The following is a 13,178-nucleotide window of genomic DNA, read 5'->3' as shown; positions in this document are numbered from 1 at the left end:
CATTTAAAAAAAATCAAATTACTAATATTGAAGGATGTTCATTATTTATACATTTTTTTATTATTGAATAAATATAAATGAGTTTTATTGAACCCAATACTATCTGTGATGTCTAATTTATTCATAACCCTATTCCTTATACTCTTCATAGTAATAGTAAGCCTAATAAAAAAATGTTATAGTTTTGTTACTTATCTTTTTCTCATCATTTTTTACAAATGTGTGGAAATATGTTCAAATTAATTGTTTAGTCGATTACATTAACTTGGTCTATATGGTCCGGGTAACTCAATCCATCTCGATCAATTTGGCTAGTTCAACTAACTCACTTAATTCTCTCAACTTTTTCATCCACTCAATACTTCATTTGCTAGACTAATCCATTTTTAATATTGCAATCATTCAAAACAATAACTAATCATAGGTTTCAACCATTCATTTCTAATACGTTTTCCATATTTTTCTCTACAGCTAGCGTTCACGCACGAGTATTTGATTTTTCTATTTGCCAGTTGTTGATGGAAAATGAGTTCAAAGATTATTTTCTAAATGCATAATCGAGCACATGTTATTATAAAAAAGGAAAGAATTTTGAATACGCTCTTCATTTAAAGAAAAATTCCTATAAATACGTTGTAGTTGGAGATCGAATCGTGAATATCTAGGTGACGATTCATGTAGTTGGAGATCGAACCGTGAGTATATTGACGATTTAGATGTCCTATAAATACAAGTAGTCTGCATGAAGATTTCCCATTTGCATGCGTCTCAGAAGATTATTTTCGAATGCACAGTCGACACGTGTTATTATAACGAGGAAAGCATGCAGTACAAGTTTGCTGGAGGCTTCCTATTTGCGCCGTCTTTGTAAAAAAGGGTATAACTTCATTACGGGTTTTGTCTTTTCTCACGGTCAAAATTTGACAAGCAAACGCCGTTCAAACACAAACTACGTACACATCAACTAACTCATTAAAACAAATTTTTTTAGTTTTACTTTTTGTGGATTGGTGAAGAAACAACCAACAGACGGTGAGAAATAGTAGTATAAGTACCAATGTGAATTAGGCACCAAGTGTAAAACTGAGCAATTCTTCGAGTCGATCGTCCAATCACTGATGATGGCCCAGCTTCTTGTTGATGGCAAGGAAGAGATAATTCGTAAGTCGGCCGAATATCATCCAAGCGTTTGGGGTGACTATTTCATCCGGAACTCCGGTCGATCTGGCCCGCGACAAGGTGGTGTTTTAATTAGGATCCTCTCATGTTGGTTCATGATTTTTTTGCTTTGTGCTAGCTTCTAATGCGTTTAGATGATGTAGGAGATGATGAAAAGGGTAGAAGAACTAAAAGAACGAGTGAGAAACCTATTCGAGGAAACACGTGATGTATTGCAAATTATGAATTTGGTCGATTCAATTCAACTTCTTGGATTGGATTATCATTTTGAGAAAGAAATAGTTGTGGCACTAAGATTGATTTATGAGGCTGATGATGCTGAGAATTATGGACTTTATGAAGTTTCTCTTCGATTTAATTAGATTGCTTAGGCAATATGGATATTATCTGTCTGCAGGTATATATAAATAAAATTAGTCAAATTGTTTACCATCATGCTATAACCTAATATCCATTCTTGTAGATGTTTTTAACAAGTTCAAAGATGATAAGGGAAGATTTTTGTCGACCTTGAATGGAGAGGCAAAAGGACTGCTAAGCTTATACAATGCGGCTTATCTTGGAACACATAAGAGACTATACTTGATGAAGCTATTTCTTTCACTAAGTGTCAACTTGAATCTTTGTTGGGTAAACTTGAGCCGCCTTTAGCAACAGAGGTATCTCTTTTCCTTGAAACGCCATTATGTCGAAGAATTAGAAGGCTCTTGGTGAGAAAATATATACCTATTTATCAAGAAAATATTATGTGAAATTATACTATATTAGAACTTGCAAAGTTGGATTTCAATCTACTACAATCTCTTCATCAAGAGGAAGCGAAGAAAATTTCAATGTAAGTAAATTATTTACTGCGTCTATGAATATTCACAAAATAATATAATCATTATATTTGCATATATAGAGAGATAAACTAGACAGTTGGAACAGGGGCGGCTCAAGCCTCCGGGAGGTCCTAGGCGATATTTTTTTAAAATAATTATTATTATTTTTAAAAAATCTTTTATCTTTTTTTATTCGGATTTGAGACCAACAATGGTGGGTTTAAATTTTTTTTAAATAAATTAAAATATTAATTTTAAAAATAATTTTTTATATAAAATTAAATTTTTTAACTTTTTGAGATGCAAAATTATTAATTAAAATTTTATATTCATTTCATTTGTAATTTCTTTAGCAGAAATCATAGCATATATGAATCCATTTTCTCTATACTCATTCAAAAAAGAAATAAGACCTTTTAATTGATCTAATACATTAATGTTCATATCTTTATATTGTAAAAATTTACTAACAATATTAACTGCGAATAAGATTACAAGTTTATAATAGGAATCATTGATAAGAAAATAAGAAATTAACAGAAGCATAAAAAAAAGATTTGATAGGGAAATAAGGAAGACAATATCTTTAGGTTTTAAGATTATCAAAACATCTGTAATAAAAGATCTTAATTCTGATCGTTCCTCTCCTTACACCCCTTGTGATGATCTCGAAAATGTCTTGAGAAGAGAAAATAAGCTATCAAATAAGTAAAATGTTTGAAGTTAGCAAAATAGGTTATTAGGTTAATAAGAAAAGAAGGAGAGGAATATAAAGAAACTAGTAAAATTAGAGTTTTAAGAATTGAGAAATATTAAATATATTGGAATTATGCCAAAATCTTTATGAAATCCAATGACCATGCCAAATCGCTATAAAATCTAATGATCATGCCAAATCTCTCCAAAATCTAATAAAGATATATATTAATAATTTTTTATTCTCTTTATATATATATATATATATATATATATATATATATATAATTAATATTTTTAAAAAATGGGCCCCAATTTATTGGGGGCCCTAGGCATAGGCCTGCCTAAAGCCGGCTCTGAGTTGGAAATAATTTAAACTTTAAAGACTATACAAGTTAATTAAAAATTGAGCTATACTTAATTAATATACATTATCATACTTGATTAATTTTATTAATTGCCTAATTACAAGTTTTGTGTTTGTGATTTAAACTAATTGACTTATTTTCTATATGTGCACAAACTTTGAATGGCATACGCGTGCGAAGATGGTGGAATGATTTAGCACTGGTTAAGTCTTTAAAATTTGCTCGTGATCGAGTGGTGGAATGTTATTATTGGATAGTTGTAGTGTATTTTGAACCTCAATACTCTCATGCACGATTAATTACTTCCAAAGCTATTTCCCTCATGTCAATTATGGATGACATCTATGATAACTACAGCACATTGGAAGAGAGTCGATTATTAACTGAGGCAATTGAAAGGTTTGTTTTTAGTTTATTTATATTTTAATATTTACTTATTTCCTTTAACAATATAATTGTAGTGCTATCCATACATAGAAGTAAAAATTTAGCAAATAAATTCATTTGAAGATAACACCAAGATACTAACAATACAATAATAGTTAAAACTTTTTCTAGATTTTTTTTTCATATTGATTTGGCTAAGTCTCCTTGGTGCTATACGAATAGCATAACCTCATATTTTTTGATCTTTTTTTTATATTTAGGTGGGAATCTCAAGCTGTTGATCATGTACCAGAATACTTAAAAGACTTTTATCTCAAACTATTAAAGACTTGCAAAGATTTTGAAGATGAACTAGAACCCAATGAGAAGTATCGCGTATGATATCTTCAAGAGGAAGTATGTGCATAGCATTATATATTGGCTCTTAACAACTTAATAATCATATAAATGTTTAAATTTGTCTTTCCATTAAACAATTTCATATATATAGATAAAAGTTCTATCAAGATCTTATTTCCAAGAAGGTAAATGGGGTGTGGAAGGATATGTGCCATCACTCGAGGAACATCTATGTGTTTCGTACCTGCCGGCTATTTTGCGGTTGCTTGTGCCTCTTACGTGGGTTTAGGAGAAGATGCAACAAAAGAGGCATTTGAATGGGTTGCTAGTTCCCCCAAGATCCTTGAATCTTGCAGTATAATTTGTAGGCTTATGGATGATATAACTTCACACGAGGTACTAGCTAATCATTAGTTCCAATCATAATTCCTTTGATGATATTAATATTTATTTAACGATATTTCTCTAAAAATTTATAGCGGGAGCAAGAAAGAGACCATGTCACTTCAACAATTGAGAGTTACATGAAAGAATACGGTACAAGCTCAAAAGTGGCACGCGAGAAGTTGCAAGTGATGGTGGAGCAAAAATGGAAGGATTTGAACAAGGAAAGCCTCCATCATCCAACACAAATAGCTCGGCCTTTGATTGAAATAATATTGAACCTTTCAAGAGCCATGGAAGACATATACAAGCACAAATATGATACTTATACTAATTCCAACACTAGGATGAAAGATAATGTCTCTCTCATATTGTTGAATCCTTTCTCTAGGTGAGTTGGTTACATATTGGTTGAATCCTTTCCTATTTAAGAGTATCAACCACTCTTCTATAAATAAATCTTTGTAAGAAGAGTATGTCTTAATAAATTAATTAATAATGTGAAACATCTACTCTTTTAGTTCAATGAATCTATTTTATTTTATTTTTTATTTTTTATTTTTCAATTCTTTTATGGCTATTGTTGCTCCCCTGACCCTCTCACTCTAGTTTTTTTTTATATATTTGTTGGTTGATTAGTTTTAGTTCTTGAATTTGACGGTCTAGTTTGATATTAATAGAAATTTTGAGGGTCATGATGAAAATAATCCTGAATTTTTAAGCAAATTAAATTATTATTTCGCGCTGCATGAACGCGGAACGAAATATAAAGCCGACGAAATCCTCATAGTTTTGTTCTTGAGCTCTATCTAAAAAGTCTCATATCAATAAAGATATCTGTCCTCTTATAAATTTATGATTTTTTAAATATATTTTTAATATGAAATTTTAATTTGATTGCATCCCACCAACAAAGGCTTTGGATCATTCATTTTTAACATATTTTCCATATCTTTCTCTACACTGTTCACGCACGAGTATTTGATTTTTCTATTTGCCAGTTGTTGATGGAAAATGAGTTCAAAGATTATTTTCTAAATGCATAATCGAGCACATGTTATTATAACGAAAGGAAAGAATTTAACATAAGTCTGCATGAAGATTTCCAATTTGCATCGTTTCAGAAGATTATTTTCGAATGAGCAGTTTTGAAGAAAGCATGCAACACAAGTTTGCAGGAGGCTTCCAATTTGTGCCATTATTGAAAAAAAAGGGGTTAAACTTCATTACGGGGTTTGACTTTTCTCACGGTCAAAATTTGACAAGCAAACGCCGTTCAAACACAAACTACACATCAACTAACTCATTAAAACAATGATTTTCACACATATTTTTTACTATAAGTAGCAAGGAGAATTAGGCACCAAATGTCAAAGTGAGCAATTCCTCAAGTCGATCGTCACATTTGGAGAAGCAATCGATGGCCCAGCTTGTTAATGGCAAGGAAGAGATAATTCGTAAGTCGGCCGAATATCACCCTAGCGTTTGGGGTGACTATTTCATCCGGGACTCCGGTCTAGCCTTTGAAGAGGTGGTGCTTTATGATCCTCTCATGTTTGTCCATGATTTTTTTGCTTTGTGCTAGCTTCTAATGTGTTTGGATGATGTAGGAGTCCACCCAGAGAATGATGAAAAGGGTGGAAGAGCTAAAAGAGCGAGTAAGAAACCTATTCGAGGAAACATGTGATGTATTGCAAATTATGAATTTGGTTGATTCGATTCAGCTTCTTGGATTGGATTATCATTTTGAGAAAGAAATAGTTGTGGCGCTAAGATTGATTTATGAGACTGATGCTGAGAATTATGGACTTTACGAAGTTTCTCTTCAATTTAGGTTGCTTAGGCAACATGGATATTATCTATCTGCAGGTATATATAAATAAAATTAGTTAAATTGTTTACCACCATGCTATAACCTAATATCCATTCTTGTAGATGTTTTTAACAAGTTCAAAGATGATAAGGGAAGATTTTTGTCGACCTTGAATGGAGAGGTAAAGGGGCTGCTAAGCTTATACAATGCGGCTTATCTTGGAACACACGATGAGACTATACTTGACGAAGCTATTTCTTTTACAAAGCGTCAACTTGAATCTTTGTTGAGTGAACTTGAGCCGCCTTTAGCAACAGAGGTATCTCTTTTCCTTGAAACGCCATTATGTCGAAGAATTAGAAGGCTCTTGGTGAGAAAATATATACCTATTTATCAAGAGAATGCAACACGAAATGATACTATATTAGAACTTGCAAAGTTGGATTTCAATCTACTACAATCTCTTCATCAAGAGGAAGCGAAAAAAATTTCAATGTAAGTAAATTATTTACCGTGTCTATGAATATTCACAAAATAATATAATCTTTATATTTGCATTTTTTCTATATAAATAAATAGAGAGATGGAAATAATCTAAACTTTTAAAGAATATACAAGTTAATTAAAAATTGAGCTATACTTAATTAATATACATTATCATAATTGATTAATTTTATTAATTGTCTAATTATAAGTTTTGTGTTTGTGGTTTAAACTAATTGACTTATTTTCTATATGTGCACAAACTTTGAATGACATACTCGTGAAGATGGTGGAATGATTTAGCACTGGTTAAGTCTTTAAAATTTGCTCGTGATCGAGTGGTGGAATGTTATTATTGGATAGTTGCGGTGTATTTTGAACCTCAATACTCTCGTGCACGATTAATTACTTCCAAGGCTATTTCCCTCATGTCAATTATGGATGACATCTATGATAACTACAGCACATTGGAAGAGAGTCGATTATTAACCGAGGCAATTGAAAGGTTTGTTTTTAGCTTATTTATATTTTAATATTTTCTTATTTCCTTTAACATTATAATTGTAGTGCTATCCATACATAGAAGTAAAACTTAGCAAAATAAATTCATTTGAAGATAACACATAGATATAGACACCAAAATACTAACAATACAATAGTTAAAACTTTTTCTAGATTTTTTTTTTCATATTGATTTGGCTAATTCTCCCTTGGTGCTTTATATTTTTCATATATTTTTTTTTTTTATATTTAGGTGGGAACCTCAAGCTGTTGATCATGTACCAGAATACTTAAAAGACTTCTATCTCAAACTATTAAAGACTTGCAAAGATTTTGAAGATGAACTAGAACCCAATGAGAAGTATCGCGTATCATATCTTCAAGAGGAAGTATGTGCTTCAATATATAGCATAGCATTATATATTGGCTCTTATCAACTTAATAATCATATGAAGGTTAAATTTGTTTTCCATATTATAATTTTCATTTAGATAAAAGTTCTATCAAGATCTTATTTCCAAGAAGCTAAATGGGGTGCGGAAGGATATGTGCCATCACTCGAGGAACATCTATGTGTTTCGTTGAAATCCACAGGTTATCCTGTGGTTACATGTGCCTCTTACGTAGGTCTGGGAGAAGATGCAACAAAAGAGGCATTTGAATGGGTTGCTAGTTTCCCCAAGATCCTTAAATCTTGCACTATAATTTCTAGACTTATGGATGATGTAACTTCACACGAGGTTTTATTTTTTTAGTTCCAATCATTTACTTTGATAAAAAGTTTATCAACATTAATATCTAACAAATTTTCTAAAAATTTGTAGTTGGAGCAAGAGAGAGACCATGTAGCTTCAACAGTTGAAAGTTACGTGAAAGAATACGGTACGAGCACCAAAGTGGCACGCGAGAAGTTACAAGTGATGGTGGAGCGAGCATGGAAGGATTTGAACAAGGAATGTCTCCGTCCAACGCAAGTGGCTCGACCTTTAATTGAAATAATATTGAACCTTTCAAGAGCCATGGAAGACATATACAAGCACAATGATACTTATACTAATTCCAACACTAGGATGAAAGATAATGTCTCTCTCATATTGGTTGAATCCTTTCCTATTTAAAAGTATCTAGACCACTCTTCTATAAATAAATCTTAGTAAGAAGAGTATGTCTTATCAGGGCAATGCCCTAATATGTGATTTATGTGAGAAAAAAATAAAATAATAATGTGAAACATCTACTCTTTTCTTTTAGTTCAATGAATCAATTTTATTTTATTTTTTATTTTTTAATTTTCAATTCTTTTATGGCTATTGTTGCTCCCCTCTCACCTAGTTTTTTTTATATATTAATTGGTTGATTAGTTTTAGTTCTTGAATTTGACGGTCTAGTTTGATATTAATAGAATTTCGAGGGTCATGATGAAAATAATCCTGAATTGTAATCAAATTAAATTATTATTTATTTATTATTTCGCGCTGCATGAACGCGGGACGAAATATAAAGCCGACGAGGCGGAAAGAAGCGCCAAAAGCGTCTCCCGTCTCCTGGTGCTCCTCCTTCCTCGCCGTCGCCTTCCGTTGCTCGAAATTCTGCTTCCTCGCCGTCGTCTCCCCGTTGCTCGATCGAAGACCAGCGATCCCCTTCGTTCTTTGCTAGATTTCCGTTCCAAAAATTATCTTTTTTAGCTGTTTTTATAATGGATTTTCTAATTTTGCTCGCCCCACGAAAAGCCTTTCTTTTCCTTTCTCGATTTAGCCTCCGATTTCGTGGAAAGCGCGCCAATAGCCGAGAGGTCGCGTCTATGGACTTCTCGGGGCCGTGATCCACCAGGTTCCCGCCTCTCCCGCTGCAGTTTTGGCCAATCGGTGCCTTGCAACTTTGATCCTCTCAGGGTTTCGGCAACAGCGAGGAGGAGGAGGAGGGCCAGCTTCCATGGGGTTCGGCTTGGCTTTTGCGCATCACCTCGCTCGCTTGGGCATAGTGTCGGCGACTTCGGACCACGCGTCTGTCGTGTCCATCAACATCTTCGTTGCGCTGCTCTGCGGATGCATCGTGATCGGGCACCTTCTGGAGGAGAGCCGATGGATAAACGAATCAATCACCGCTCTTGTAATCGTGAGTTCCGATCGCCCCCCTTTTTTGTCTCTTTTTCGATCCGGACTCGAAGGATTACTTAGTCCCTTCTCCCTTGTTTCCTCTGCTGGTTCAGGGAGTTTGCACGGGGGCCGTCATTCTGCTGACGACCAAAGGGAAGAGCTCGCACATCTTCGTGTTCAGTGAAGATCTCTTCTTCATCTACCTTCTCCCTCCCATTATATTCAATGCCGGGTATTTTTTTTACTCTTTATTTATTTATTCTAAATAGGAAGAAGATGGCATACTCCTTTCATGTTCTTTGAATGGCTTGGCATTATCTTTATTTTGATTATTCATTCTCTCATTTCAGTATACCAGATCTTGAGATGATTCTACGAGTTGCAAATAGAGGATTTTTAGCTGTCTAGTTTCAATCTTCTTTTTAACCTATTCTGGACGTATTGATATGACCCAATTGTGGGTTTTTTTTTTGCTGCTTCGGCTAAAAGCTTATTGTTATTTCACAATTGAGCTGATAGACAACATTCTCAACATGTTTCCATTCTATAGCCACTAACGGTATAGCATTTTGTACTTTGACATTTGATGCTGTGGTTTCTTTGTGACCAGAAAATATCCTCTGTACTTAGCACGACTGAGCTTGAGATTGACTTGTTAAATTCTATTTATTTCCAGGTTCCAAGTAAAAAAGAAACAATTTTTCCGCAATTTCATGACAATCATGTTGTTCGGTGCAGTTGGGACATTAATCTCATTTTTCATAATTTCCTTCGGTAAGTTCTCAGAGTCATGTTGTCGGATGTGCTATCTGAATGCTCAGTTACCAGATCATCTTCTTTGGTTGTTTCCTTTTGTTTCATAGAGTTAGAATTGTGATAGCCAAGCCAATCTTTCCTTTTTCCTTTTTCCTGGTGTTGTGCAAAGCTCTTCTTCTTTTAACAAAAGTGCACTGCCTTTTGAAAACGAGAGATTCAAGATTTCTTTCAAAATGTTTGTCATAAATTTTACCTGAAGTTGGAACAGAAGTGTTAATTATTTTTAGTGTGAGGCACTGCATAGCAACGTTAATCATGCCTATTGATTCAGTCTTTTATGTGTTAAAAAAGGACAATTATGCCAGTTGAAGCTCTCGAATAATCAGTTCAATTGTTCAAATGTTTTCACTCTTTAGAAACTACCATTTTGGTGTTTGTTCTGGTGTTCAAACATTTATTTGAGAAGTGTCACTTACATCTTTTCTTTCCTTTTCTTTCTTTGGTGTTAAACACAGGTGTAGTTGCATTGTTCAAGGAAATGGATATTGGCTCATTGGATATTGCAGACTTTCTTGGTAATTTTTATTTTATTTATAACACATCTTTGTTTTCCCTATATCCTAGTGAACTATCATAACTTCCCATTCTGACTTATTCCTTTGCTTTTGTTCATGCAGCAATAGGTGCCATATTTTCTGCCACGGATTCTGTGTGCACCTTGCAGGTAATAAGGCTTCTGGATTTACTAGTTTAAGCTGAACAGTAAATATTCAACTCTCACATGATGTCTCCAAAACAGATTCTCAATCAAGATGAAACACCTCTATTATATAGCTTGGTATTTGGCGAAGGTGTTGTTAATGATGCTACATCCGTTGTGCTCTTCAACGCAATTCAAAACTTTGATCTTGTTCACATCGATGCCATAATCATATTGAAATTTTTGGCGAACTTTGGATATCTATTTCTTACCAGCACCCTCCTTGGAGCTTTTGTATGTTCTTCCATCTTTGGAGAAACGATGGAAGAAGGAAATCTCGCCGCCCCTCCTTCCTCTTCGCTGCTCGACCGCCGCGTGTGAAGAAGGCGGCCATCTTCGTTCCCAAAATTGCGGTCTTAGGCGCTTCGCTGCTCCGCCGAGACACCGCAAGAGGGAATCGCGATCAACGACCAGAAGCATGGACTTAGCCCGCCGCAGCTGTCACCCACCGCTGTTCCTTCGCGTTTCTGGTCAGAGGAGCTCGAGTGCTGCTCCTTCGCGTCATCGGTTTGATGAGCCTGCAGCTGCCCGCCGATAGGATGCCCTGCTCTTCTTCTTCATCTGCAAGAAGGAGTTGCACCTGTGAGCGCCGCCCTGCTCGGCTGCATGGGAGGTTGGCTGCCGTTTTCGCTACAGCAGATCGGGGGTTTTCTCCAGTCAAACCACCTCCTCCAATCGCAATGCTGCCGGATTGCCTCTGTATTCGGCTGCGTAGGATAAGAGGAGGAATGCTGCTGGATTGTTTGGAGAAGAGGGTAAAGTCTTCTGTTCGGACGGCTGCTTCAACCAAACTTCCTATGGTTTGACCGTGAAGGAGAAGATGAGAAAGTCTTCTGTTCGGGCATGTGAAGTTTTGGTTTTGGCTGTGTAAAGGAGTGATGTATTAGGGTTTTTATCATCAAAATTCGTTGTTCGATCTTTATCGGAAATCGTATCCGATCATCGAATAGGTTTTCCGACCTGTCAACTTTCCGGGAGCTTACGAAGCTTTCTGGAGAAATTGTTCTATCTTTATCGGAAATATTCTGACTATTTGTTCCAAATCGGCGGTCAATGGTTGACTACCGATAACTACATCGAGAATACGATTCTCGGTGATAGTTAGAAAGTCCTAGAATGATCGTGACAAACGTTGTAGCGTGGTTTCCGGAATAAACTTCTCTCGCTTTGATTGTCATCGATCATCGGCTAGTACCGAAGACGATGACGCGACTTGTGGCTTCCGAAACTGTCCAGACGAGAGCTTGGCGTGGATCACTAGTAGAAGTGAGACTCCGACGAAGACCGCTCGATTGATATCAAGCCCGCTCAAATCGTCATCGGAAAAAGTACATGTTTAGAATAATTTCTTATTCTGCAAATTTTATTTGTGCACAGAATAATTGTTATTCAGAAAAATTTTAATTTTTTGTCATGCCTTGTACATGTTATTTTCTGCTTTTGCCATGCGTGTGTTGTGATAATATTAGTTTTAATTATCTGTAAATTCTGCTGCGAACGTTTACGAAACGTATAGACATGCACATTACACCGGGACGATCCCAACAATAATTAGGTTAGAACAAAAACTTAGTGAAGACATCTCTTACTCATGATCGCATGAATTTTCACATTAAGAGAGATTATACTCTAATAAATCATTACATCTACAGATTCGAACTAGAAGAAGACATTGTCGGTTTTGATGAAGATATGAAATGCATCAAAAGGCAACTGTTTGACATAAGTTCAACAGCTCGCGTTGTCTCTAGGGCAATGGTGCAACGGTAAGACATCCGGATTGTGACCCAGGGACCCACGGTTCGATCCCCAACTATGGCACATTTGTAAGAATTTTCTGTATACGCTTTCCGATTTACTCTGATGGTCGATGAAAAATTTTCATCATCACAAGGATTGAATCCATGAGACTAAGATTTATCATTTTTCAACCGCTCGCGTTGTCCTTTCGGTTGTTGGTCCTGGTGGTTTGGGCAAAACAATGCTGGCCAATAAGATATACAGGAGCGCAGATGTCAAAAACTATTTCCAGTGCAACAAAAACTATTTCCAGTGCAAGGCATGGGTGTCCGTGTCACAGAAGTATGTGGTTAAAGAACTCTTGTGCAGCATTGTGAAACAAGTGTTCGACTTCAAGGATGGGCAAGAAAAAGCTATGGAAGAACTAGAGTTTCTATTGTTCTGTTTGATTTATCATTTAGTCTTTTGGCTTATTTTATTTTTAGTCTTCGGTCAAATACCAATAGTGGAAAGAATAAGTCACCATAGAAGTTTTTCATCCCATAATAGGATGTTCCAATTTTTATTTTGTCTAATCTTGTTGTCCTTCGCCCTAAGTCTAGCAAACAACAAATAATTTATTCGATAGTAACAAATATTAAATAGTAATTTAGAATATATCGAGATAGTGAGATCAATATTCGATAGTAACAGATGTTGAATGTCGTCTTTGGAGAAGACAAAAAACAATCGACTTTGCCGCCTGCCTGCAACGGTGAAGTGAGAAAGAGAAGGAGAGTAAGATGTTGCGGTGAAAATAAGTATTCCCATCAACTCTAATTAAGTCTCCCCATGTATAATTTCTGTATTTGT

General features: G+C 35.2%; 2 protein-coding genes and 1 pseudogene across 2 annotated transcripts; all 3 read left to right on the top strand.

The window, feature by feature from the left end:
* Nucleotides 1-1,313: 1,313 nt before the first annotated feature.
* Nucleotides 1,314-4,572, top strand: LOC141818339 (alpha-humulene synthase-like; annotated as a pseudogene).
* Nucleotides 4,573-5,564: 992 nt separating this feature from the next.
* Nucleotides 5,565-8,124, top strand: LOC141818340 (alpha-humulene synthase-like). The gene is made up of 7 exons (XM_074705860.1): nt 5,565-5,708; nt 5,788-6,046; nt 6,113-6,485; nt 6,760-6,978; nt 7,228-7,363; nt 7,466-7,714; nt 7,799-8,124. The coding sequence occupies exons 1-7, from the start codon at nt 5,598-5,600 to the stop codon at nt 8,090-8,092; spliced, it is 1,641 nt and encodes a 546-aa protein (XP_074561961.1). The 5' UTR covers nt 5,565-5,597; the 3' UTR covers nt 8,093-8,124.
* A 782-nt stretch (nt 8,125-8,906) lies between these two features.
* On the top strand, nt 8,907-10,907 carry LOC141818338 (sodium/hydrogen exchanger 1-like). The gene is made up of 6 exons (XM_074705859.1): nt 8,907-9,089; nt 9,184-9,302; nt 9,747-9,844; nt 10,342-10,401; nt 10,504-10,550; nt 10,626-10,907. The coding sequence occupies exons 1-6, from the start codon at nt 8,907-8,909 to the stop codon at nt 10,905-10,907; spliced, it is 789 nt and encodes a 262-aa protein (XP_074561960.1).
* Nucleotides 10,908-13,178: the final 2,271 nt, after the last annotated feature.

Source organism: Curcuma longa, unplaced genomic scaffold, assembly GCF_044706935.1.
Source record: "Curcuma longa cultivar G26 ecotype Majalengka, Jawa Barat unplaced genomic scaffold, ITB_CL_G26_1.1 contig_24418, whole genome shotgun sequence".
In the NCBI taxonomy this organism is placed as follows: Eukaryota; Viridiplantae; Streptophyta; class Magnoliopsida; order Zingiberales; family Zingiberaceae; genus Curcuma; species Curcuma longa.
Note: the sequence above shows the minus strand (reverse complement) of the source record. Positions and strands in the feature narration are given on the sequence as shown.